The following is a 27181-nucleotide window of genomic DNA, read 5'->3' on the forward strand; positions in this document are numbered from 1 at the left end:
GACGCGTGTTGCACGAATCATTAAAAATGCATTAAGTATGCCCACACATAGACAACTAAACAAAAGCAAACAAACAAAACAAATGCGAAATGCGAAATGAGAACAAAACAATTTAAAAGCGCTAGAATTTAGGTATGCACGTAACGAAAGCGATCCATGGCAGCCTGTGCGTGTGTGCGATAGCATGCCATTTCTCCTACAACTATGTTGACAATAAAACTTACGCAAACAACTCCTGACCCAGAATTCAACAGAATGCAACCATTGAGGCAGTCCACCAGCGAATGAGCGGATGAGCGCGGAAGGCCATTTTTTCTATACGCTCCTCTTTGCAATTGGCATTCATCATACGCTAAGTACTACGACTGAGCATGTGGGCCAACATGACCCTTGCCTTGTTGTGCAAATATTTCTGTACGTTTGCGAATATTAAGCGCTTTGGATAAACCATTTCGACGGATCAGTGTGGCGTACTTGCAATCATAGAGTTCGCAGACTCCGACGAGTCAGGCTGTGTAGTGCGTAAAGCCAGACTACTTTAGACATTTGTTGTTGGAAGATACTTTTTGTTTGTAAATTGTATATAACCAACAACTACTAACTAACTATGAACGCCCCAGCTCTAGCTCAAGCAGAGTACGGGCATGTGTTTTTGTGTTCACGATTATATGTAGAAGTAAAAGTGCTACGCAAAGGCTTCATCGCTTGTCCACTGTCACTCATTCGAATTGTTCGCATTGTCCGCACTCACGCAACCAGAGCGCTATATCAAATTCGTTTTCATCAGCTTCACTCTCTTCACTTGCCTGTTCACTTAATTCGAAATCTTCCGCTCGCATTCCCACCACTTCAGCCGGTTAGCCTGTCAGAATATGCATGACATTTGCCTTGCAAAAACTCGCTGCCTGGCAACAACATTGCATATCGTCTTTCCCGCTGTTGTTTATTTATTTGTATTTTGTATGATGTTTCTCTGGTTTTTTTCTTCTTCTTTGCGTTTTATATTTTGTATTTTTATTTTTCTTTTTTTCACTTGCATTCCTGGCAAATGTCATTCGTTCATGGTTTAATCGCAACAAAGCACACAGTCACTAATACAGTCACAACCGTACTACTTCTCAACCACTTACAGTGTTATATATACATACACATGTTTGCTCGTATATGTTCATGTATGTACGCGCTTGAGGCCATACATTTTTATGACTTTTCACAGTCGACAGAGTGAGGTTACGCTTCGGGAGATATTTGGGAAAAGTTAAACAGAAATACACAAAGAGACAGAATGGCAAATAATTAGCACAACGAACTCATGAAAATGTTTGCAGGCACATATGCGATGTTGTAAAACACTGTTCCTTTTGTACTTATACACATGCAGTTTTAGAGCAATAACTTTGTTGCCACCTAATAATTAGTAAAGTATTCTACTGCCAATGAAAATTCTCTTCACTTCATCAATTTAACTTTTTAAACCTTCGAGGCCAGCAATGCAATGCGTTTTTTGTACGATTCCAATTTTAATAGCATAATTTAGTAGCTATTTTTATTTAATTTCTATTGCATTCAATTGCTCTTTATCATTATTTTTTTTTTTATTTATCTTTATACTCCCCATAGTAACCATGGCTATCTATCTATCTATCTACATATCTTTCGGCAGGTAGTAGCTTCGAAGGCCACTGTACACATTTAGTGATACGAAAAGTCTTTTTCAATAGCAGTCGCCCATTTCAAGCAAAGTCAAGCCTATAAGTGTATTTTTGCTTTTCACAGACACAGGCCGCTGCCATTCAGAGACAGCATAACTCTGTAGGTGTCTTCATTGATAAGATGAAATTAAGACGAGTAACCCAAAAGGAAGCTCGATCAAGCAGCTGATAAAAGATGCACGCGCCAATTCCAGAATAACAAGATTCTGGCAAATGCTTACACCGGAGCAGTCCTGAAGAATAACATTGGGTTGGAGAAAAATTTCCTAGTGTTTTTCATATTTTCTTGTATTTTACAACGATTTATTTGCTGTTTTGCAAAGGGTAAGGATTCATTCAATAGAACCCTTTCTGCTCTACAAAATTATGTTAATTGTATTTTTGAATAATTAAATTTTTTATTAGTTTTGACGCCTTGAAATGGAATACCCAGGAGGCATAAGTCAATATTTTCGAGACCTGTTCTTCTTTGCTTTTCATCTAGATCAAAAATCTGTCGAAGCAGCCCGGGACATTTGCGACGTGTGTGGAAGTGTCATAAAGAACGCTTTTTGTACCGAATCGTCACGGGAGATGAGAAATGGTGCCTATATTATTCTTAATTGGTGCGATAACCGCTTACAAAGCGCGCCAGTAGTTACTTTCTCGTACTACCCGGCGCCAATTGGACACACCAAGTGAAGCCAAGTCTTTCTCCACCTGATCTTTCCAACGCAGAGGAGGCCTTCCTCTTCCTCTGCTACCAGCAGCTGGTACCGCATCGAATACTTTCAAAGCCGGAGCGTTTGTATGCATGCTGCCAAATTCACAAGTGTCAAATATTATATGATCGACGTGTGACGCCATTTGCAAAAATTATAAATTTTCTAATAGGGTGATTATTTTTGCGCCACCTTGTATTTGTAAAAAATAGCTGCCCATAGATTTGTTTGATAACGTGGAACATTACGGGAAAGAGGTGAGCTGTGAATTGTCAAGCTACTAGGTGTTCAATAAGTTTTGAAGTACGATAAGAAAAATGCAATTTAATGGTTTAAAATACAGTTTATTATTCCGTACAGTCTTCCTGAACTTTACCGCACTTGTTCCAATGATATTCCAATTTATGAATTCCAACTTTTAAGTGAGATTTTCGAAGGGCTGCAAAATACGCTTCCACAGCTGTTATGACTTCATCATTTGATGAAAAACGCTTTCGTCGCATGAATTTTTTTAGATCTGCCAGCAAATGAAAGTCATCAGGGGCCAAATCTTGAGAGTACTGTGGATGCTCTAACAATTCGAGCCATTGTCAAAATGATCTTATGATACGGCGCATTTTCCTGAGGAGAAAATTTTTTATGTCAAATTGGGTACCTGTTCAGGAACTTTTTCCTTCAATTGGTGTAAAAGGCTACAATAATATTTAGAATTTTAGAATTTGCAAGTAATCCAAAATCAAAATTCCTTTCGCATCCCAAAAATCTGATGCTGCACCTTCTTGGCCGATTTTTGGACCCGAGCTCGTTTCGGAGCTACTATTAGCCTCTTGTTTTGATTTAAGATCATGGTGATAGAGCCATATCTACTTTATCCTTTCGAAAAAAAAAATGTTGCTGAGAAAGTCGCATTAGAATGTGTTTTCGTTCAATTTTTAGCGAATGCGGCAGATTGTAAAACTTCACATAGTGTCACATAAAGAGTGTAGGCTAGTAGCTCTTATCGAGCCCAAAGCTCATTGAACAACCTTGTATTTTTCAGTTTCCAGCAGGTTTCGAATAATATGTTATCGCTAAATGTAATTTTTTACTTTCATAAAAGCCATTAAAAAGCATTTGATTATTTTTATCTCACTGTTGCCGCAAATGGGTTTGCTGAAAACCCTGTGTAGTCACACATTTTCTGTTCCATAACACATAATTTTCCACCTTTCTCACAACAAATAAAAGTTACTTCAAATTAAGCGGAAAAAATTCCCACATAATGCCTCCTATCATCTGCACGCACAACGGTTTTTGATACTTACTACAAACAAGCATTAGCCATAATTCCCCAAAAATAGAGTTAAGCATGCCAACCCATACACTTATCGTTTACGTGCACACACACACATGCATTCAAAAGTTAAAAAGGGTCACAGCAGTGAAAGAGAAAGTGTCAACTTAACTGACAGGCGCACAACAAAATTGACGCTTTGCATACACTGCTTTCTAACGCCCAACTCGTAGCAACAGCAAAAAAAAAACAAAAACGAACAACAAAAAAATATTGATGTTAATGACATTTTAAACGCCTAAGTAAACCGAAACCCAAAGCGAAAGCCAAGGGTTATCTAGCCTCGTTGCTGACAACTCAAAGTAACCGGCTTAAGGACAGTCAATCCTTTTTTTATCACTATAGACACATTGGCAGGAGGTAAGAAGGGGAAGCTGCTTGAGGCGAAAATTTTAAAATGGAAAATATTGCCAAGTACGCGCAAAAAGTTATACAAAATATGAATCGCATGAAGGGGCAAAAAGGATATGGAAGCAGAAAAATTATTTTCCTGGCTTGTGTGTTTTTTGTTTTGTTTGTTGTTAGTAATCGAACAAGTTGTAGTTTCAGCGAACTTTTGCGTAATGTAAGGAAATTGAAAAAGTTACAAATATTAGGCGTCGCGTTGCGTGGCGAGCGAATTAAACAAAAAGTAAAAAAGCGCATTCGAAATAAACGAATATCCAATACGTTTTTATTAAGTAAATAAAGCCATGCGTAAGCGAAAAATTGCTACTGAGCTTGTGGCTTATATAAGAATCTTGTTTTTTATGCATACATATGTATGAATGTATGTATGTGCGCATATGTGAGGAATTTGTGCAACTCATGCAAAATACTGAATGAGTAAGGGCCATTAAAGACTGTTAAAAAAGTACCGTAAATTGAGCAGCGAAAAGTAGTATCTGTCTATTTTGAGGGAAAGGGTTATAAATACTAGTAACAAAGGATAACAATAACGGGTTAAAATGTACCACAAAAATATTTGCCATGTAGTTCTGCCATAAGTCTCTTAATACACTAAAACTCAAAACTCAAATTGAACGCCAGTAATAATGTAATAAGTCAAAACGGAAAACGTGTACGGTATCTTATACTTCATCATCATCAACTCCTTTTGCCTCGAATGGAAAAAAGTCTCTGATATTTCAGTTGTATGAGTATTCTTATATAAAACCAAATTCTGCACCTCCAAATCCGACGTGTATGCTGCCGCAACAGAACAAACGCCTTTTTAAGCCACTCTCCACGAAGCGGACGCTGCGAACTTCGGGAGACCTTTAAATTGCATATGTCAAAGTAGCCCTCCTTCGAAACTTACCTCTCGTTAGTACTGACCATGGGACCTACCAGGATTGAATACCTCGTTGTTGTTGTTGTTGTAGCAGTATCTTCGCCCTGTCAGTGTAGTATAATTACCGGTCGTCTTCGTCTAGCTCATCTAACGGTAGGCCCAGAAAACTGGCTGTTTCGACGTGTTGTGTCCAGAGGGAGAGAGGTGTTAGATGAGTGGGTTTGTTGGGGCATGTGAAAAGGTGGTTAGTGTCGATCGGGGTGCCTTCACATGCTGGACAGTATCCAGAACGTAATTGTGCCAAGGTTACGCGGGACTCTCGGGGAAGCTGGAGCTCTTCGTCTGCAATAGGTGCTGGTTGGGCTCCGATAACGGCATTCAGGGGTCGGCAGCTTAAGAAGGTGGTAAGGGTCTCCCGATGAATGTCGTTAATGGCCTGTCTGCACACTGTCTGATCCTGGAGTGGTCTGTCTGTTTTGTCCTGGATCTCGTCCACGTAGTTGAGGAAGTGTCTCTTGATGTGCCTGGGAGGTGGCTCAGGCTCGAGCAGGTGTCTGCATGGGTGAGGCCTACGGTGACACCCTAGCAGAAACTGCTTGCCGAACATTTTGTTGAGCTCCTTAACAGGGAGCATGTGAGCCTCGTCATGTAAGTGTTGAATTGGGCACATCAGGAGACATCCTGTCGCGGTCCTAATGGCAGTTTTCTGGTAGGTCTGGAGCCTCGTCCCCTGCGTATCACTGGTTCCAGGCGACCAGACAGGCGCGGCATAGTTGAGAACCGGTCGGCCTATTGCTTTGAAAGTCGACAGCAACATTTCTTTGTCTTTGCCCCAAGTGCTGCCGGCGAGCGACTTGAGGACCTTGTTGCGATTCTGTACTCTCGTTGTAATAGCGGTTGTGTGCGCTGAGAAGGAGAGCAAGCTGTCAAAGGTGACTCCCAAAATTCTGGTGTTATTAACCGTCGGTATTGGGGTATCATCGACGTTCACCGGAAGTTGCAGCTTGACCTCCTTTGTCCAGGTGGTAAAAAGGGTCGCCGTGGACTTAGTGGGAGAAAGTTTTAAGTTTCTCGCAGTGAAGAAGCGAGAAAGGCGGGCGAGGTAGTCGTTTACTTTAAAGCATAGGCCATCAATGTCATTGCCAGACGCCATTATCGTGCAGTCGTCGGCGTTTGAGACCAGTGAGACTCCCTCTGGTGGTTGGGAGAGTTTCGAAATATAGAAATTGAAAAGCAAGGGTGAAAGGACACCACCCTGCGGTACTCCTTGCTTTACTTTTCTCTGTTTTGAAGTTTGGTCTCGAAATATCACCGACGAGTGACGACCACTCAGGTAATTCGCGGTCCACCTCTTCAGCCTTGGCGGGAGTGTCGACTGTAAAATTTCATCATTGATTCAATCAATCAATCAATCAATATTTTTTTTATTGAATACCTAGTCTTCTGCTACGCTTGCTCAGGTTAACAGGGTCCTCCATGTGAAGGTCAGAGTAGGAATTGAGGTTATAGAATGCTGATAGCTGCTTCCTCAGATTTTTAAATCCTCTTTACACCCCTTAACTCATATTTATGAGCGATCCCTGCTCTGCTTTGTTGGTCATTTTAAATTTTGTAATCTTTTTTATATCTCCCGTGTTTTTGTACGACATGGCCCTGTATGGCAAAACTGTGAAGATAGGACTAAAACATGTTTTTAAATTCACTCGAATACTTCCTCGGTAGCACATCGCATGACAGGGGTATTTCCAGCTTCGCCACTGAATGTTATAAAATCGAAAATAAACATTAAAACAGTTGAGGATTGGCTCAGAAATTAATGTATTCTACTTTCACCCTGCTTTCTAACAAAAAACAATTTTCGTCTAACCCGCTTGGCACTCAATCTTCGCAATTGTGGTAAGTTTGAAAATAAACCAACTATCGGTCACATCGGACACATCATTTTTGTTGGCATCTTTAAAAACTATTATTATAAATGCTTTCTTTCATTCCTCACGAAAAGTACTACATAGCAAAGTTCTGTGACCTTTGGCTCTAAGCAAATTAATTTGAAGGAATCAGCTGATTTGCTGATGTAATAGAGGTTATGACAGCGGTTTGTTTACGACTGAGGTCGAAGAAAACTGAGGTTGTATTGGTGATGTAAGCAAAAATCAACATAACTACCGTTTATATTACTTTTTTGCTGCGATTGATTGGGTGAGCGTAAGAAAACGTGTGAAATGCGCGAAAACGTGTGAAACACTCGGAGGTTTGCAATTGTCTGCCGAATGGCAAGAGCTATTAAAAATACGCTTTCTATCATTTTGGTGTTTCAAAATTTACAAATCAGACCTGTTACCACGAACTTTTAATACTAACCCGGTACTTTTTTGACAGAATGTACTGCATGCTCTGAATACGACATACAGGCAAACGCAAAACGGAAACGGGAAATTTCTTAGTAGCAAAATGCCAATAGAAGATGCGTGTACGGGGTGTGGGAAGACATTTTTTGTTCTGCGAAACTACACACCCTTCTTTCTCTGTAGTGATTTATATTTCGAAAAAAGCCCAAGTGGATTTAAGTTAGCAAATAAACATATGTATAAATATGTTAATGTATAGGGGCTGAGTGTATACAAGTTTATAAGTACATGCATTAGAATGGAACGTTTTTAGTTCACCTTACTGATAAATGATAAAGCTAATATCAATTTAGATACCATAGCTTGGGTCCGCATCCCAATTCAAGCCCTTACAATACATATACTCGCATAGGTTCGTTCAACTCATATCTGGAGCATAGAACGTCAATTACTCCTCTTCGCTAACGAACGTGTTAAGGGCTAGCTAAACCAGTTCTTTCCACGTTGCATCAAGAGATTCCATTTCTACATCTGTATAGCGTCGCCAGGTGGTACTCGATCTGCCAATTCCTGCACCGGCTTGTTGAAAAGGATTCCAACGCAGGGCCTGTTTAGCAACGTTGTCGTCGCTCTTTCTCAGCATGAGGCCGATCCACTGCCATTTCCTTTGCCGTATTTTGGTTGCTGCATTCACCAAATACATAGTATGTACATAATAAAAATTCCATGTAATACAAATCTACTCCAACTTTACCATATACTGGCATTTGCTAGCATTCTAACGAAACCGTAACATTTTTGGGCGAAGTAGTCGCCAGTGAACACAAGGCGAAGAGAATTTTTTGCTTTTTTAGCATGACTTCTTTCACACTTCTATAGTATTTAGTTAGTTCAAACATTTTAAGAATATTCTCAATGAATTTGCATGAATTTGTGTTTGCTTTCATAAATATAAATTTGAATATTTTTGATCCAATATAATAAAAAAAATTCGAGCATTTTTTCGCATTATATTGAAGCTGAAATAAATACAAGGTGGCGCAAAGATAATCGTCCCATTTTGTTTTAAAATAACTTTTTTACACAAGGCAAAAAAAAAATCCTTAAAAAATCCTTATTTGAATCTTTACGTGCTTCGTTGCTTGGCTGTTTGTGTACTGCAGTTGCTTAGTTCACAATTGTCAAATATGACTGACGTACGACGCCATTTGCAAAAATTATAAATCTTCCGATAGGGTGATTCATTTTGTGCTACCTTGTATAATTTGAATAATTCCGATATAAATGAAATAAATGCCGTTTAGTTCGATTCTTTTCCTTATTTTGAAGTCATTTTCGAAATTCCCCACTTGAAGATGTCTTCTGCATGTCTTAGTAAAAAAAGCTCACCAACTCAGCCTCCTGAGGCCAGATTTGTTTGCTAAGAAAACTCCGCAATTGCTTTAAAAAGTGAGAGAACCGCTTTGTGCCAAGTGAGAGCGTACAATCTCACCTCATAGCTCTATAAACTTCTGGCGCATCGTTAAAGATGTGCGAGGTCTGCCACTATTTTAATCAATCATAACATCTTTCCTACTTAACAATTCCAGACATTTCTATTCAATCGGTTGAATTGTTGGACTAATTGTTTTAATTAATTTAGTTAGTTATTCATTTACTTATTTACTCTATGAACAAAAAGTCTCTTACAGACAAATTACAAAGCAAAGTAATTAATAATAAGACTTTGAGAACCAAGAATATTGCCTATGACCCGTCCTTTGGCTCAGCTCACCATAATTCAACTGCGACATTCTACGGCTGCTGTTCTCGAATGTTACATTTTTTTCATTACCAGTTACCATGGGCTCCCAAACTGAATCGACTTTTCTAACGTTTTAGCAAAAACACACAGGCATCAATTTGGCCCCTAAAGTTATTGTGCTTAAATTCGTGTATCACCCGTACGAAGACATGTATCTCGAACCCAGCATCATGTAAATGGTTGCAAACGTAGCTTTGGTTAATCTTCAGTTTCTGGAGCGATTAAATAAGTACTCGCATGCTGGTCCGACTCAACAAATTCCATGACTTTATTAACACTTTCTTCGATTAGTCTACCTGATGCCTTGCCTCATCTTGGACGGATTCATTGAAATCACAGCTTTCACCTATTAAAACACATATGGGTGTGAACGCCTCGCCCGAATTCTCATCTTGGCCGAAGTGATGACTCTTTTTTATATTTATTTTGGACCAATCCTCATCAAACAGACAACTATCAGAGAACTTGTTTGAAGCTGATAAATTTTACTGATAAATTATTTTCAATGCTAAGCGGCACTATATCGGAGTCACTTTTTCAGTGAGTAACGCTGCGTAGTTGAAATTGTATTAAATAGATATTTAGAAAACGTAATTGGCGACAAATATTGGTTGAGAATTGTGAAAGTTATTCCATATTGCCATTAACCATAATGAGATGGCGTTACCTTTAAAGACTGCTGTGCCACAAATGGATAGACTCCTCAGAAGGATATTTTTACTCATTTTATTTGCTATGCGACATAAAAAGACCTTTTCTATTGCTCAAATCTACCCGCCCTAATACTCATAGGCACGTAGTCACAAAAACATCCAAGACAAAAATTCTCATAATTTAGCTATTCGTCCATTTAATTTATATACTGCATATAATAACAAGTCAATTTAACTTATCTAGCCATTGATGAGCTCTTGCATGCCTCAATGGCTGAGCTTGTGCGTGGTAACACAACACGCAAGGGTCTACTTTTATACACGACCCAGATTTCATACGAGATGCGTGAGATTTTTCTACTGAGCTTCATTTCTTGCCATGAAATTGTTCCCCAGAGAATAATATTCGAAGTTTTAATGCCTGCGTGATTTATGGGCGAGGCCTAATTAAGCACAAAGGTATTTGGTTTGCAAACGAGTGTATGTACCATATATGAGTAGAAATTGCGGTATTATATAATACACCTAGATACCGATTTTAAAGAAAAATACTCCAATGTTCACTGATCAAGTGGGGAGGTCAGCAGGCGCCACTAGGTGGTGTTGTTTGTTCGACTACGCTTTTTTATGCATCATTGATCTCAGTTATATTTCGTAAATAAATTTCCTCCTTTTTGATTGATTTCCTACTAAACAGGTATTTCTATGCTTCAATGAAAAAGAGGTTCAGTAAGGACTCTGCAGAGGCAGATCTTATTAGAAACATTTTTTCTTTCTTCTTCCTGCAAGTACGCATACAATCCCAATGTATCGCATTCTCTTCGTATTAAAACACGAATCGTGCTTTCGTCATTATGGAGAAAATGCGCAACACCTTCAGACGAAAAATTATCAAAAATCATCGAGAATTTCGAACTACTTAAAACATGACCTTTTTTCTACTAAAATTTAATGGGCTATAATATTGTTTTTTTTTTTTTTAATTTTGATTAAACATTTAGGATGAAGTTTATTCGAAGTTTTACAAATGCCGTTCAAAGCTTGTTGCTAAAGAATGAACTGCACGAAAATGAGCATCTATAACTTCGAAAAAGTCAATGAATTTAGGTTTTGGAGTTTTGCTGGGTACGCCGAAGGATACTTCAATTGCCACACCAGACATTATACAGCTGCAAACAAATATTACTTCAGGCATACACAACTGCTGACAACTTCCAGACTGTCTTCCATAAACCTGAAGCTTCGAATATCCAAAACCTTCATAAGACCAACACTCACATATGGTTGCGAGGTCTGGGTGCTGAAATCAAATGAAGTCGATCAATTAATTTTTGCGAAAGAAAAATTCTCAGAAAGATATATGGCTCTGTATGACTCGAAGATGGTACCTACCGCAATCGGTACTATGACAAGTTAGACACTCTTATCAGAGGTGCAAACTTTATTAGACACGTTAAAGTGCAAAGAATTTAATGTTACGGTCACATTCTGTCAAAGAGCAACGACAGAACTTTAAAAAAGATCTTCGAAGCAAATCCACAAGGCGACAGAGAAGAGGTTAACAGAGAAAAACATGGAGAGATGACATAGAAGAAGACATAAGAACTATGGGCATATCTCATGACGAAAGAAAAATTGAAGACCGAGTAACGAGGAGGCGAATTCTAGCGGAAGCAATAATTCACACCGATCTGTGATACTATGATGATGATGTTAAAGAATGAACTAGTTTAAAAAAAAATATGAAAATAATCAAAACTGATCAAAATATCGTGTGATTACCTACTATTTTGATCACTTGTATATAAATATGTGCGGCGGCCACCATAACCGAATTGATTAGTGCGTGACTACCATTCAATAACGCACAAGTTTCTCCGGGCATGAAAACTAAGTGACAGAATATACAGTAAGGATAATAGCGGTCGCCCTACGGCAGGAAATAGGAAACCTGCGAGTGTATTTCTGCCATATTAAAGCATACAACTTTAAGCCCCGTGGAGAAATATCAAGGCGCACGGCGCAATTAGGAGGAGGAGCTGGGCCAAACATCCAATAAAGGCCGTAAGCACAAAGAACGTACAGTGGCAGTCAAAATAGTAGCAGCGCGACCTATTGCCAAGTGTTGGTCAATTATTTATTTTTAATTCATTTTATTTTTATTTTTTTTAGCTCAAAATTTGAAACTTTTTTAACAACATTTAACAAAGTATAGTTTTTTGCAGCGAATTTTTACCCGCCCGATTGAAATAAAAATTGTTTTGTTGACGGTATTGAGCATTTTTCATATTTCGTTTATTTCAAATCTATAATTTTTACAAACCACTTAGAGCTAATATGAACTTAAGTTAAATAAAATAATTAAAAAAAGAGTTGAGAGATTTATAAAATTTAATATCTAAACCGAAAAGTCAAGCGGAATATAACTCGATCTCATTGAATTATCTTAGAGCGCCAGCAAGAAGAGATATAAAAAGAATTTCGAGAACAAATTTCAAAAAAAAAAAAAATTTTTCACAAATCAACGCGAGTTTTGAGCGACTTTAAACTTGCCGAATATTATACATTTTTTTTTTTTAATTTTTACACATAGTTTTACTAGAAGTTTGAAATTTGTTGAATTTTTTGATATTGTTGATATTTTTATAAAAAGTAAATAAATAGTAATAACTTTTCGTTCCTATTATATTGTCCACCACTATACTTGTATAATAATATTAGCTCCTTGATCGTAACATATCACTCCACTTTGGATGCAATAACTGCCCACCACTTCTGTTCCATCTATTGATTTATAGTTGATGCTGACATCCTTTGCTAACTATTTGGCTGACATCTGCTCTCATTTTCCCTTAAGCATATTATCGTTGTCCTAAAAAGGAAGGACCATATACTACTTTTATGAAGCCGCGCAATAGCAGAGAACTCTTCTGATAGCCTCATTTATTTATTTTTATAATCATTTATAACAAAAAAATCAGCAACTAAAAAGACACAAAACCTTAGCTGTCAGGGCTTGCAACTCAATCGTTCTTAAAATTAATTTTTTTAATCCGCATTTTTCGATCAAATTTTCTATTAATACAATACCGCCTATACGTGCAATTTTGAATAAACATGCTGTATAATAGTTTTAAATATCGGGTGTTTTTTGAGCTGCATGGGAACTATGGTTTGATAGCTGATAATGGCAAACTGTGCTGACATTTCTGTTCTGTAGGGCTTGGCAAGTCATCATGAAACGTTTAACATCAGAGCAACGCTTTTTAACTGTGGAAATTTACTTTGAAAGAAATAAGTCTGTGCATAGAGCACTTGAAGTGTTGAAGAAGGTGTCGAAATGTCGATTCGTTGTTGTTCCCAACTTGTTGACCTTTGTCATTTGTGAACGGAAAATGTAGTCAAAAATTTAACTAATCAAATGGACCATGTAACTCGTAGACAACAAAGTAAATGCCATAAAATTATCTACCAGTTAAAAAAACTGCATTACAATAATATTTCTGTTTTGTTTTATCATTTTAAGTTCCTAGACGAATGAAAATTTGACTTAGTATCCATGTACAAGCGATTGGATATTTCTGTGTAGTCAATCGGTGCAAAAGTTGCGATGTCACGATTTCGATATCATACTTGCACTGGGGCCATGCTAATCTTCTCTGTAGCGTTCTAATTTTCGTATATATGCTGCTGAAGCAAAAACTTGTACGAAGTTTCTTCATGGCATAAACGCACGCGGTAATTTGTCATTTCCTTTGTTCAGAGCTTCAGGACATGGGAGCAGAGGTGACTGCTTTTAAAAATAAACCACATCTGCCTATCACTTGACCTTTCATGTTCACAATGGGCATTGAACCAGGAACAAACTGTAGTCACGCACAAAGATGCTCGGCTAATGCGGGCACATATCGCATTTGATAAATCTAAGCCTTACTAAAAAAAGGCCAACAAACGCTTTGCTTTGCTGCTTACTACTCATCTGACTTTCACCATTTACGCCCTTAACTGCGCACATCAATGCCAACGTAGCTTTAACTCATTTCAAATGCGTTGTTCGTAAACTTAATTTAAAAGCTATGACAGAAATCACTTCAACACACAAATTGCCTTACTGACTTGCCAACTGCCAGTTTAACTGCTGTCCACAACATCCTTCAATTCCTTAAACTTCGCAGCCAATTGCCAGTCGGTTCTGACTGTTGAATGCGGTTACTTTGTGGCTGTCGACCGCAACTACTTATGTGCATATGAAATTTATTACGGCATAATACACAACTACTTGTGTGTGTATGTGTTTATGTGTGCTTTAAATATTTATTTGCCGGTATGTAGGCATGTGTGAATGTGTGGCCATAAGCTCAGAATTTACAATCGGGCTGGCAAGTAAAAGCACTTATAGATTTTCAACCTTATGTTTTAGTATCCCCTTCTCAGCCTATTTACGAGTATGTGCCATAGCCGTAGCCAGAGGGACGCTCGGTCTAAAAGGAGCAGACATTTCAAAATTTTCGATTGGCACACTTTTATAGCCTACTACATAACTAGTGAACGGCTGGAAGTGTAGTTTTTGCACATTTGGCGGAGAGAAAGGCTTTCACAGTGAGAGTAGGCTTTGATTCAACATTTTTAAGGAGTTGCTGTATTGAGCGATGGATTGAGTGGCAGATGACGCAGTTGTTCATGTAGATACATTTAAAATGAAAATTTACGCACAGCCATTGATTCACTGCCTTGATCTTGTTATTCTGGAAGTCGTGAAAATAATTCGCTCTACCCCATCGACTTTACTTTTCATCGACTAAGCCAATTAAAATGTGTCTCTTCTTCCTCGATTGGCGCAGTAGGTTAGGTTATAATGGTTGCCCAGAGAGTGGGCTCACTAGGACAAATAAATAAAGTTCATCTTTTGTGATACCATTGTCAGGGAAAATAGGTAAAGGAAACCGATAGGACGAAATGAGAGGGACGAGAGGGTGGTGGAAAGAAGGAGAGGTTGAGTATTTGTGTAATACAATTGGGGACTGATTGCGGTGGTGCAGCTTTATGCTGCTGATGAAGTTCATCAAATTTTTGATATCAAGGCCTGCTATATCACCAGGCGTAGAAAAGAAGTAAGAACCAAGAATCGTAGTCCCGCAAGAGCCGGCAGAGCAACTGACGCAAAAAGGACTCGAAGTGTCGCAATAACTATGCCAATCTTTCCCTACCACATCTTAGTAATAAAAAGGATACATTTTTTTCTTTCACCACCACCAGCAGCTTCCCAGTGGAATACTTTTGGATATTTTAAATCTTCAATTACAGAAGCTGACATAAATTTTGAATCAATATCCACCCGACACTTTTCCGAAGGTTTTTAAAATACTGATTATAAATTTGACCTCAGATTGGTTCCATCAAGTCACGTTTTTAAAATATTCTAGACTGAAAGTGCAAAAAGAACGACTTTTAATTACAAATATTTGAGGTTATGTTGCATCATGAGTTGCATACCGTCGTTTCCCATTTTAATTGGTAAAGAAGCAAGTTTGAGCGCTTTAAGATTGAAAGGCATCTCCGATCTAAAAGGTGAGGATCTTAAAACATATTTGAAGATCTGAGAAGGCATACCCTATTCTTTATAGTTATAATTTAATATATATAATCACCGAAACACAGTCTCTTCTGGAACTTCCAAGTTCTTATTATAAAACATAGGCCAGGAGAAATAAATATATCATCTTCAAAACTGACTCCCAGATACGGTTTACTGACGGGTCGAAATTAGAAGATGATGGAACAGGGGTGGAAATCAATAGAACTTAATTCGGAAAATCGATTCCAATGCGTTTTTACACAACAATCTTTCAGGCAGAAATACATGCCATCGAAATATGTGTGTGGGAATGTATCAGTTTGAAAATGACGGTATTCCACATCTGCATGCTTTCAGATAGTCAGGTGGCCTTGAAAGGCCTTCCATTAACTGTAATAACCTCAAAAATGGTAAGTGACTGCCTGACTGGAAAAAATTTCATTAAAAATAATTGCTATATTTTGACGATCAGATTTTTATCATCGCGGCCGCGGAAGCCCAACGGTTTTGTAGGTAACTACCATGCGGTAGTGCCCGCGTTCGAAACGCCTACCATTAAATGTCAAATAAGGAAACAGTTTTTGTTAAAAGCGTTGCTCCTTGGTAGGCAATAGGAAACCTCCGAATTTATTTCTGTCAAGAAAAAGCCCCTATTAAAGAACAAAATATCTACCGTTCGGAGTCGGCTAGAAAGTGTAGGTCCCTCCATTTGTGGGACAACCTAACAATGCAACCCACATATTGAAGGAGGAGCTTGGCCAAATACCAGAAAAGCGGGTGTAAGCGCCAACTATATGTATAAGTTAAGGATCTCCGATCGACTACACTTAAAAAAATGAATGGGCTAGCCGCCCAAAAGAAAACAAATCTTACTAAGGAACCACTCTTAAACTGTATTTATAATTTTAAGCTTAATCTTAAGCTTTCCAGCAGCCCGTTCCGAACTCGCCTACCTGATCGCTGTGGTCGTTGCTTACTTGCCACCTTCGTTAGCCAGCAGGGGCGCAGTTCTCGCATAACCGGTTTATAACCTGTTGTCAGAGACAGGCTTTAACCTTGATCTCTACGCATGTATTATAGAATGCAGTTGGCAATGTCTCTCATTTCATAATGTGGTGAAGTTAAATGTGTCCCCTTATACTATGCGATGAGACTGGAAGGTGCTGACACTGCGACACGTGTAAGAGGCAATCGTAGGGGGCGTGTATGCGACTGGGGCGTGTTAACTTGTGTATGTATATATGAAATATAATATAATGTTATTTTTATAGGCAATAGAATTTTTTGAAGACATTTCTAATACAAAAGTGGATTATTTAATAAATAAAAAAACAGTCTGCTCCTTCAAAAACTTAGTCAACTCAATTATGGCTACGACTGTGATGCACCCCAACCCATTTTCATGTATAGTATTCAAATATACACACACTTACATATAAACATCCATGAGAAGACAAGCATCACGTGCGGTTGTTGTATTTATACAGTTTATTTTAAATATTCATGCTGCAAAGGATTAAAGCCTTCCCCTCATTCTGGCAGTTTTGACTTGTTGATTACCATGGCCTGCTTGCTGTGTACGTGAATTGATTGACTAAATATTTACTTCTTGAAGCTTTAAAATATTTTCATTCTGGAGCAGTTAAATCCATTTATTTTTCTTCTAATATTTTCTTGTTATTCTTTGTTTGGTCTCTTTTTGAGTTTGTCACTTAGCAAACAATGAAATTAGAGCTTCTTTTCAACAAGTCATAAGAAAACTAAATTAAAGGCATATGTGTATTATATATTGTACATATGTATTTATGTATATGTGTACAAGAGAGGTAAATTTGCATAAAATATAATGAAATTTTCTTTTTTTCTACAGGTGATTTCAAATTCATGTCAGTGGAAAAGTTTCATGAAATGAAGGCGTAAACTGCAAAAATTCAAAAATGCAAGTAAAAGAACCGGCAATCAACAAAAACAAAAAGAAAAAACATTTGCTGCACAAATTAATATCCCAGTACTAATAAATCAAATTTGAATTTGTAATAATTAAGTGACAATAGTGACAAAATGTTTAGTCAAAAAGAAAAAGCTTTAGTGCAACGCAATTAATTGAAAGCAAAAAAGGTCAATAAAAAATCCATGTAAATATTTATATAAATTCAATTAATAATTCAGCAAAGAAATTTTAATAAATTTTTAAACCTTATGTAAATAATAAATCTGTGGAAACTGGCCAAACATGGCCCCACACCAGTGTACCCAACCATTTTGCCATTTACCCCGCACATGTCGCACGCCATCAATATTCCGCCAGTAAACACAAATGTCCGGCCAACGCGTCCGGACCTCAATCCAAACGTGACACATGGCTATGTACTATTATGCTAGTAAAATATCGGCAATCGCTTGTGGAACACGTTGCAGACAAACAGTTTTACAGAAATCGCGCGGACAACGTGATCGCGATAAATACGTCTCGGCGGACGATGACAGCAATGCTCGTGGCTGTGGTGACGGTGCTAATGGTGCGGATGAAGAAGACGATGCTGGTGGTGGTGGTGGTGTTGGGGGTTTTGGTGGCCGTAGTGGTATCGGCATCGAGGGCGGCACGGATATGGCCATATATACGACAGCCGCCGAAAGTGCGTTGGCCGAGGCTATGGCGTCGGCGGCGACGACTGGCGACGGAGTGCGTCATCGCCGCAGACACAGCGAACAGTTGGATGCGTACGATTTGGAGTTGGGGTTTCAGAAGCTCGAGGTGAGTGTGAGAAATGAAAAAAAAACACGGAAATGGTAATTTATTAATAATGAAGTGTTACTATGGCAGAAGAAAATTAAATGTGTTAAAAACAGCACATACAACAAAAAACACATATAGCAATAATATTTAGGTTTTTTTTCTTTTTCTTGGAAACTCAAAAATCGAAAATTTATTGAAGCAATTTTAAATAGGAATATACTTAAATGGGATAGATATAATTTCTAAAGCAATTTCTTACAGCGTATTTTTTCTATAAATTCCTCGATAAAAAATTGTTGTACAGGATTATTCAATGGAACCGCAGGATGATTCTTTTACAAAGAGAACACAACAAATATTGTCGAAATTATACTGTGGACAAAAAGTAAGGTGAATTTATTTGTCAAAGTTCGCGGGATTAAAATTTCGCTCTAGTTATTTTTTTCATGAGTTGGCAGCACTGTTAATAACATATGGGCCAACTTTCATGTGAATGTCATTATCAGTAATATATTTACGCTTTTGTTTACCAAACGACCAAGAGTGCATTTTTCGATTTTTACAATGTCTGATTTGATTGAGCAGAGAAGTGCCATCAAATTTTGTTTGCGGAATAAAATTTCGGCTGCGGAAACGTTTAGAATGTTGCAGAAGGCATTTGGTGATTCGACCATGTCGCAGAAAAATGTTTATAAGTGGTACAAAGACTTCAAAGAGGGTCGAGAACGTGTTGATCACTTGGGGCGCTCCGGACGACCATCGACATCAACAGATGACCAACACGTCAATAAAGTGAAGGAGTTAGTGCTCAAAAATCGTCGGTTGACTGTTAAAGACCTTACTGATATGATCGAAATATCAGAAGGATCTGTGAAAACCATTTTGAAAGACCATTTGGGCCTACGAAAAGTCAAATCTCGTTTGGTACCGAAAACTCTCAATTCCTTGGAAAAAAGTCGTCGCGTTGATGTGTGCGAAACAATGCTTTCAGACTATCAGTACAAGCTCAAATGCATCATTACGGGAGATGAGACTTGGATTTATGCTTACGACCCTGAAACAACCGTCCAATCAAGCGAATATCGTGCTAAAAACGAGGCCAGACCGAAAAGAGCACATCAAAGTCGTTCAAAAATAAAGGTCAGGATGACATTTTTTTTGCTTCAGAAGAGGCAATCCACAACACATTCAATAATATCAAAGATGAAGACAAAGAAATTCAAGATACTGTAGAGATTTCAAAATGATAAGGAGGCATCTAGAATACATTGAGGGTGTAGGCTCAGGAAAACTAAGGGAACGTAGAGCAAAACTAATGAAAACTTTTTGGATACGTACAACTCGAGTTATATGACAGGCACCCTAAGGTATCTAGATGAGAGATACGTATTTCATCTCTGAACGAACAAATGATTTGTAGATCAATTTACGAGTACAAGAACTTAAAATGTATATTCTATTGCTCCTTACAAACTCTAAAATAGCTTGAGATTTCGAAATTATAAAACTAATATAACTTCTTCTTTTTCCTCATTGGCGCTATAATCGCTTACGCGATTTTGGCCGAGTTTAACAGAGCGCGCCAGTTGGACACACCAAGTGAAGCCAAGTCCTTCTCCACCTAATTTTTTCAACGCAGAGGAGGCCTTCCCCTTCCTCTGCTACCACCAGCTGGTACCGCATCGAATACTTTCAGAGCCGGAGCGTTTGAATCCATTCGGACGACATGACCCAGCCAGCGTAGCCACTTGATCTTTATTCGCTGCGCTATGTCTATGTCGTCGTAAAGCTCATACAGCTCATCGTTCCATCGTCTGCGATATTCGCCGTTGCCAACGTGCAAAGGTCCAAAAATCTTACGCAGAATCTTTCTCTCAAACACTCCAAGCGTCGCTTCATCGGATGTTGTCATCGTCCAAGCTTCTGCGCCATACGTTAGGACGGGCATGATGAGAGCCTTGTAGAATGTTAGTTTTGCTCATCGAGAGAGGACTTTACTGCTCAGTTGTCTACTTAGTCCAAAGTAGCACTCGTTGGCAAGAGAGATTCTACGTTGGATTTCAAAGGTGACATTGTTTTCGGTGTTAATGCTGGTTCCTAAATACACGAAGTCTTTTACAACTTCGAAATTATAACTGTCAACAGTGACGTGGGTGCCGATACGCGAGTGCGTCGACTATTTGTTTGAAGACAGGAGGTACTTCGTTTTGTCCTCGCTCACCACCAGACCAGAGTACTAGTAAGAGTTATATTAATATGGATGTTGCGAAAGGTTACTTTGCATTTTCTCACCTCTCTGTTTCTCTCTCATTCGCCAATCAACGTCTGCTAAATAGCAGCAAAGGTAGTTATTTTATATTTATCTGTCGTTTAGTTTTTCTGACCCCTTTATTTATTGGTTACGAAATCGAGCTTAGAAAATAGATTTTAACTGCGCGTCACATTGCCATCGTCAGCAATGGATGTCAAACGAAAGAGGATGTGTCCAGCTATTAAATAAAGATTTTGTTTAATTTTCGCAAGTACAAAATTTGATGAATTACTTTGAGAAAACATATATGTACATATTAAAAGTATATGTAGTACACCACACCTCAATTCAAGAATAGTTCAACATTTCTCCTATGAAATAAAGTATACCCAGTGGATACCTCTGTTTAGGTTATTCAAAGTCCTCTGAAAACTTAAATTGATGAGTACGAAAAACTGAGTACGCAGCGTTACAACAGAAAATCTATGAGTTCACGAGCACATGAAATTTTTCCTGGATAGCAAAATTTCGCATGATTTTTATCGCATGCTGATATAAACGATGATAAAATGTAATACACTCAGATTTGACCAAGTAGTGGTTTTATTTGTACGTGGGTCCTATAAATCCGCCATACATATTAAAAGGCAGTATTTGCTAAGAGGCTAAGAAAAGTGTATCTATTATTATTTATTTATATATTTTTTAATTACTATATTAGATTTTTCATATATTTTTATTAATACAAACGCTCTTTCAGGAATATTACGCAATGCCACAACGGAAATTATGTATCAATTACACTTCTGTATGTAGTATTCATATTACGTATCCATAGTAGACCACCTCTGTTAGTGAAAAATTAGCCATAAAAGAGCAACAAAGAAATTGTGCAGTTGAGTTTGGCTCCGCAATGAGAAGTAGTGAGAGATGATTGAGAAAAAAACGCACGATGCACGTGCGATTTCAAAATTCAGTGCTGATTTTTTTTTAATTTCCCGAGCCTGTATTGAAAAAATTGTTTTGGTAAAATTTCAATGTTGGTAAGTTGCCGTAACAAAACTGTCGGAGATCCTCTTGTCATTAAGCAGAAACGGCTGTAGACAGCTGCTTGGACTTTTGTGGGCGAAGCACATGGAAAAGGTAGGCAGCTCAGATAGTGCACTCTGCCCAGCATGAGGAGAGGATAATGAGAGCGCGGACCACTTTTTGTGCGTCTGCCCGGCCTTCGTTCTAATCAAGGTTGAGGTCTTTGGCACTGATGTGTTAAGAAGCGACGACCTTGACTCCTTGGGGCTACAAGATTTGATCACATTTCTTTGAAGGTCAGGTAGATTTGAAGAAAATTAAAAGAGGAACCCGAGTGCAGTACAATGGACTTAATTGTATTATATCTGAGTGCTATACTTACTAACCTGTCCCGACAAAAAAGAAAAAGAAAGAAAAAGTTGCCGTAAAATGTTTCCTTTCGACTTGTTTCAGGCACTTAAATTCAATTTTGAACTTTAATGTGGTATTATGGCAAATATTTTTGTAGCACATTTTAATCTGTTACATCCCTCTGTTATGAGCATTTTTTGCTCTTTTCCCCTAAAGAGACCAGAAACACCTCTCTATTGAGTAGTTAGAGGATTAAAATATTCCACACAAATGTTTCTTGTTGCTTTTAACATAGAATTGGTAAACTCGTCAAATATCTAAAATTTAAGAATACCACAGGTTTCTATGCCGATCTAACATAAGGATGTGCAATAGGTTGAAGACTTTACAGCCATTTTCGGAATTTTGTTATTTTGAAAAAGTCGGATTTAGTAGTACAGTGTATTTAGAGCCATTAAAATTATAAGTAGCACTATAACTCTTTCAAAATATTCCTCAAAATCCAACGTATCAACAAAGTTTTAAATAGTCACAGGCGAGGACATGCAATTCAGTCAAGCTTTAGGTAAAACGGAATTATAATTTCATCTCCTGCTTTCGTACTCAAAACTTGCTACAATACAAACAATTTAAAAACTCTATTCAAAAGCGTCCTATCAATATTGACTTAAAATATCAAAAACTATTTCCCACATACTTTCAGGCGCATATACCCATATATATTCCTATAAGTTCATTATAAAAATTCCTCCTGAGTTTAAGTTTGCATTAGAGAGCGCATACGAATATGTACATAAATGTGTTTGTTTGCTAAAGTAGTTATTGGTGTATCTGACAGAGAACAGCCACCTGCAGTCGACGCCGGAATGAGTTCTTGAGCTGTATATGAATTTATGTACTCACTCATTGCCACACAGTTGCTTTGCCAGCTGTGTAAATACCGACAAAACTTTTGCATACATTTTCATGCATATTCAAGTAAGCATACATACATGTGTTGTTGTCAAAGTGCAACAACATTAACAGCAAACAAATTTGAAAAATATATATCACATACGTATATACCTACATTAACAAATTTTAAAAGTTGCTCAAGCACTCTCGAACTCATTTCGTATGCTCTGGTAGGTGGGTGGGTACACTAGAATAACCTTTTTTACATTTTTAACCGTCTGCGCGTACAAGCACACACATTTGTGTGTACCCTTGTATGCACTTACATATGTACATAAACATTTCTGCATATGATGCATGAATTTAATGGATATTAAGTCGTAAGTTGTTTACTCATCAGCCATACATACGTTTCCACCTTGATCGAATTTGCTAAGAGTTTTTCAAAAGCAGACAAATATGAAATTATATTTACATACAAAGTTTCAGAACTCATAAGGTCGTATGAGCATGTCAAATGCCAACAAACATATTTGTTTATGTACTTATGTGTGTATGTATGTATGTAGTAAAATTTAGCAGTACGAGATATTTAATTTACGATATGAAGCAGACGGTAATAAGAATTCTTGAAAATATCTTACTCCAACAAAGGCTAAAAGCATTCGAAGGTGGAAAACTTTACCATCACGCCTACCAAAATTGCCAGATATATGTCTGATATCTGTCGACTAGTCGGCAAGAAAGTCCATAATCTTTAGATTTCTGGCCAATATAGATCAGAGAATCATATAAGAGGTTGACAGCAAATTTGTCAGACTCGCCATGGCATATATTGAATTATTTTCCGACAAGTCTGACGAATATGTATTTCCCCGAATTCGAAAATTTGTCTAAGAGTGTCTGAACCCATGTAACAGGTGGCGCAAAATTAATCAATTATGGAAAGATTTATAATATTAGCAAATATCGTCCTACGGCAATCATATTTGGCACTTGTGAGCTAGACAGCTGCAGTATACAAACAGACAAGCAATGGAGCACGTAAGGGTCAAAATAAAGATTTCCGTCATTCAAAATAATTTTTTTTTTTTCTCAGTAAAAAGTTGAATGGTTAATTTTGCGCCACCCGATAAATTTTGAGCCACCCTTTACTTTCATACACTTGTGTCACTTTCAATTAAGTAAAACTTCATTTTACGTAGTTTTAGTTTAATATAAATTCTTCCTTTTGACTTCATTAATCCTGAAAATTTTCATATAGGTGAGGGCGCAAAATTAATCATCCTACATTTATAATTTTTGAAGATTTATAATTTTTGCAAATGACGTCGTACCTTAATTATATTTGAGGAGCGCACCACTCAAAAATATTTTTTTTATTTCGTAAAAAACTTATTCAAGAACAAGATTAAATGACTAATTTTGTGCCGACTTGTTTTTGAAAAAATAACTTAATTTTATTTATTTTGTACATATCACAAAAAGATTTAATTTTAATAAAAAATTAATCGTGAATACTATAAAGTTAGTTAATTTTGTGGCACCTTGTATTTGCAAAAAAACAGATTTACGTTGTAAATATCTTGAAATCAATTAATTTTGATAGAAAATAAATTGTGAATAAATGATCAATTTTGCGCCACCTTGTATACACAAAAAAAATTTTTTTTTTTATATGTAAATATCGTGAAAATATTAAATTAATCGTTAATAAATAAATAATTTTGTGCCACCCTGTATTTGCAAACAACAAACAGTTTTTGTAGACCTTGTAAATATTTTAAAAACGTTTAATTTTAAAGAAAAAATAATCGTGAAAACAAAAATTATTATTAGCTTTACGCCACCTTGTATTTGTAAAATAAATAGTTTTTTTGCTTTGTAAATATCTCGCAAGAAACCAAATTCATGTCATTCCCACGGCAGTCGGTTCTAAGTACGGGAACGACCCGGACTTACACCCGGCCAAAGGCTGTTACACCCGCAACATTCCCCATACATATCGAGAATGATTATACTGCTGCAACAACAACTAAATTGAACTTTCGTTTATTTGATATATCACTTGTTTTGATCGATTATCGCATTATTTAGTTATCAGAAATTTTTATAATCCACCTTTTTTTCTTTAAACCAAAACAGTTATATGACAATATCTAACAAGATATACTAAAATTATGTAGATTTTCGAACTTAGAGACCTATTTTACGAGCAACTGAAGTATCTAGTTATTGGGTTTTTTAGCTGTAAACTGGTGTAATCAGATGCTTATCTGTAGGAAGTAAAGCGTATTGATAAAGTGTGCCACACCCACATGACACTCTTTTCGTTTCTAACAAAAAATAAAAATTTTAAATTCGTTTGGCAGCGCTCTCTGCTTAAAACTAACTCATTGAAAGTAAATTTGTTGAAAAATAAAAACAAAATCAGCAACAACAAAAAATTTCTCCACTTGTTTTTTCAACGTATAAATGGGTGTGCTTTATTTTTTAATATAAAAAATAGTTCGGTTAATTTGGAAGAGAAACGTACACAAACTTTTGGAAAATAAAATTTTATTTAATGTCAGTATAATAATTAAAAAAATAAATAACCAAAATTCCCTAAACCTTTTGCCCCGAAATCTGTAAGACCTATCACATCAGTCAACATTTTGCCCAGCCATTTCTTCGACTTGTCTGATATCAGAAAATGTCTGCCATGCTTAATGGCACAATAAAGAAACTTTCGAAAACTGAGTTTCTTATTTTGAATCCTTTTTTGCGTCCAAAACAAGATGTGTGTGGTCTAAAAGCGCATTGAATGAGTTTGTTTAGATCGGCGCCCGGAATGTGTTTCAAGACGTCAATACAACGCTTCGGAATGGCTCCCTTGGCCACAAACTTATTTATTTTCATAGGGAATTGTATTTTTATTACAAGGAAAAAGTAAGACAGTACTAAAATAAGTAAACCATAGGCAGAAGAGGCCATTAAAATACGATTTTAAAGTTGAATGGTTTGTCGATGTGTGTTTGGCAAAATGCTCGAGAATGCAATATACCCCATGCCAAAATATTTGGCAAAAGGATTTTGATGTTTTTGAAGTTTGGAATTCCAAGAAATTACCTTGAAGTGGTTTTTGCCGCTATCAGTAAGCTGCTGCTAATCCCGGGATCTCAGAATCCGGTATACCGGTACATACAGGGCGGTAAGGACATACATAAAATTCCGGTATTAGTTGGTATAAGTCCCGCACTAGAGTTTTTAAATAATTTTTCTCAGAAAAAACATCAAAAATGGTCTGAGAGGTGGATGGACTGAAAGGAGAAATACAATACTTGGAATTGAATTATAACTACATGCGCAAACTATTTTTTAATAAATGTTCAATGCAGTGATAGAAAATAGTACTAAATCAATAATATAATTTAGTTTTTCACAGGAAAAAAAAATTAAATAAAAATATGTGTCTGAACTAAAAACTTATAACAGCAATTTTTGTTTGTCCTTAAGTGAAAAAAGTATTTTATTTTCCAACATAAATAACATCTATTGAACAATATGAAACTCAAATATTTGAAGAGGCTTTCTTTGAAATACATACTTCTCCAATTTTTTACTTTTTTATTTGTTTGTTCAAGAAAATATCACTCAACAGCAGAAAATCCAAAGAGCAATTGTTTTTCACAGTCAAAACCTGGAATTATTTTTGCCTTTCAGTGAGTGTTTGAATATTTCTCTTAAGAATTTTGTTATTTTAAAAACCTTTGAAAGCGGTTTCAGATTTCATTTATGACTTCTGGCTCAAAGTTATGTAAATGTGATAGAAGTGCATCGATGACTTCAGCCTACCTATCCATTTGGCAAATTTTTAATATTTAATATTTGTATATTTTTTTTTTTTAAGTGGAAATACTTTATTTGCAATCTATCTTAGGATACAGATATTCAGCAAAAGAGATATTATTACCTAATGACAGCATAGTATTTACACTGGTGCAAAACTCCATAGAAAACTATAGAATTTTTTTCTTTTTACAATTCTTATGCATATTTTATGATATTAGATTTAATTTCTACTCGAAAATTGTATAACTTACTTAATGTATAACTTATATTAGAATTTTAAAGTTTATTGGAGCATTTTAACAATTTCATATTATATTTAGCTCTTTTTTTTATTATTATTAGTATTAAATTGACAAATTTAAAGGAACGGCAAGTCTAAGACATGATTGCGCTTTAATCGTCTAATTTCATTGGTTGTGTCCAACAAGCAAATAGCATTTGTGTTTACATGATTTGACAATCGTTCAATGTATCTCTTAGAATATATTGAGATTTCTCTCTTAACAAATGGAATACCTAGATCCATGTGTATGGCTTCGTTTGTGATAAACCAAGGTGCATTAACAAGTGTTCGTAAGGCCTTTGACTGGTAGCGTTGCAAAATCTCCACATTGGACTTACTAGCAGTTCCCCAAAGCTGTATACCGTAGGTCCATATAGGCTTCAATATAGCTTTATACAATCTA

The 27181-nt window shown here is 36.8% G+C and overlaps 1 protein-coding gene and 1 pseudogene across 1 annotated transcript in view; one reads left to right on the forward strand and one right to left on the reverse strand.

Annotated features, from left to right (window-relative positions):
- Positions 1-13423: 13423 nt before the first annotated feature.
- On the reverse strand, positions 13424-13523 carry LOC128865505 (U6 spliceosomal RNA; annotated as a pseudogene).
- Positions 13524-17414: 3891 nt separating this feature from the next.
- The window catches only part of LOC128864754 (uncharacterized), a 260399-nt gene continuing 250632 nt past the window's right edge, over positions 17415-27181 (forward strand). The window contains exon 1 of the mRNA XM_054104510.1: positions 17415-18154. Coding sequence (XP_053960485.1) covers positions 17759-18154 — 396 coding nt within the window. The 5' untranslated portion in view covers positions 17415-17758. The remainder of the gene's footprint in view (positions 18155-27181) is intronic.

This window comes from Anastrepha ludens, chromosome 5 (assembly GCF_028408465.1).
Source record: "Anastrepha ludens isolate Willacy chromosome 5, idAnaLude1.1, whole genome shotgun sequence".
Taxonomy (NCBI): Eukaryota; Metazoa; Arthropoda; class Insecta; order Diptera; family Tephritidae; genus Anastrepha; species Anastrepha ludens.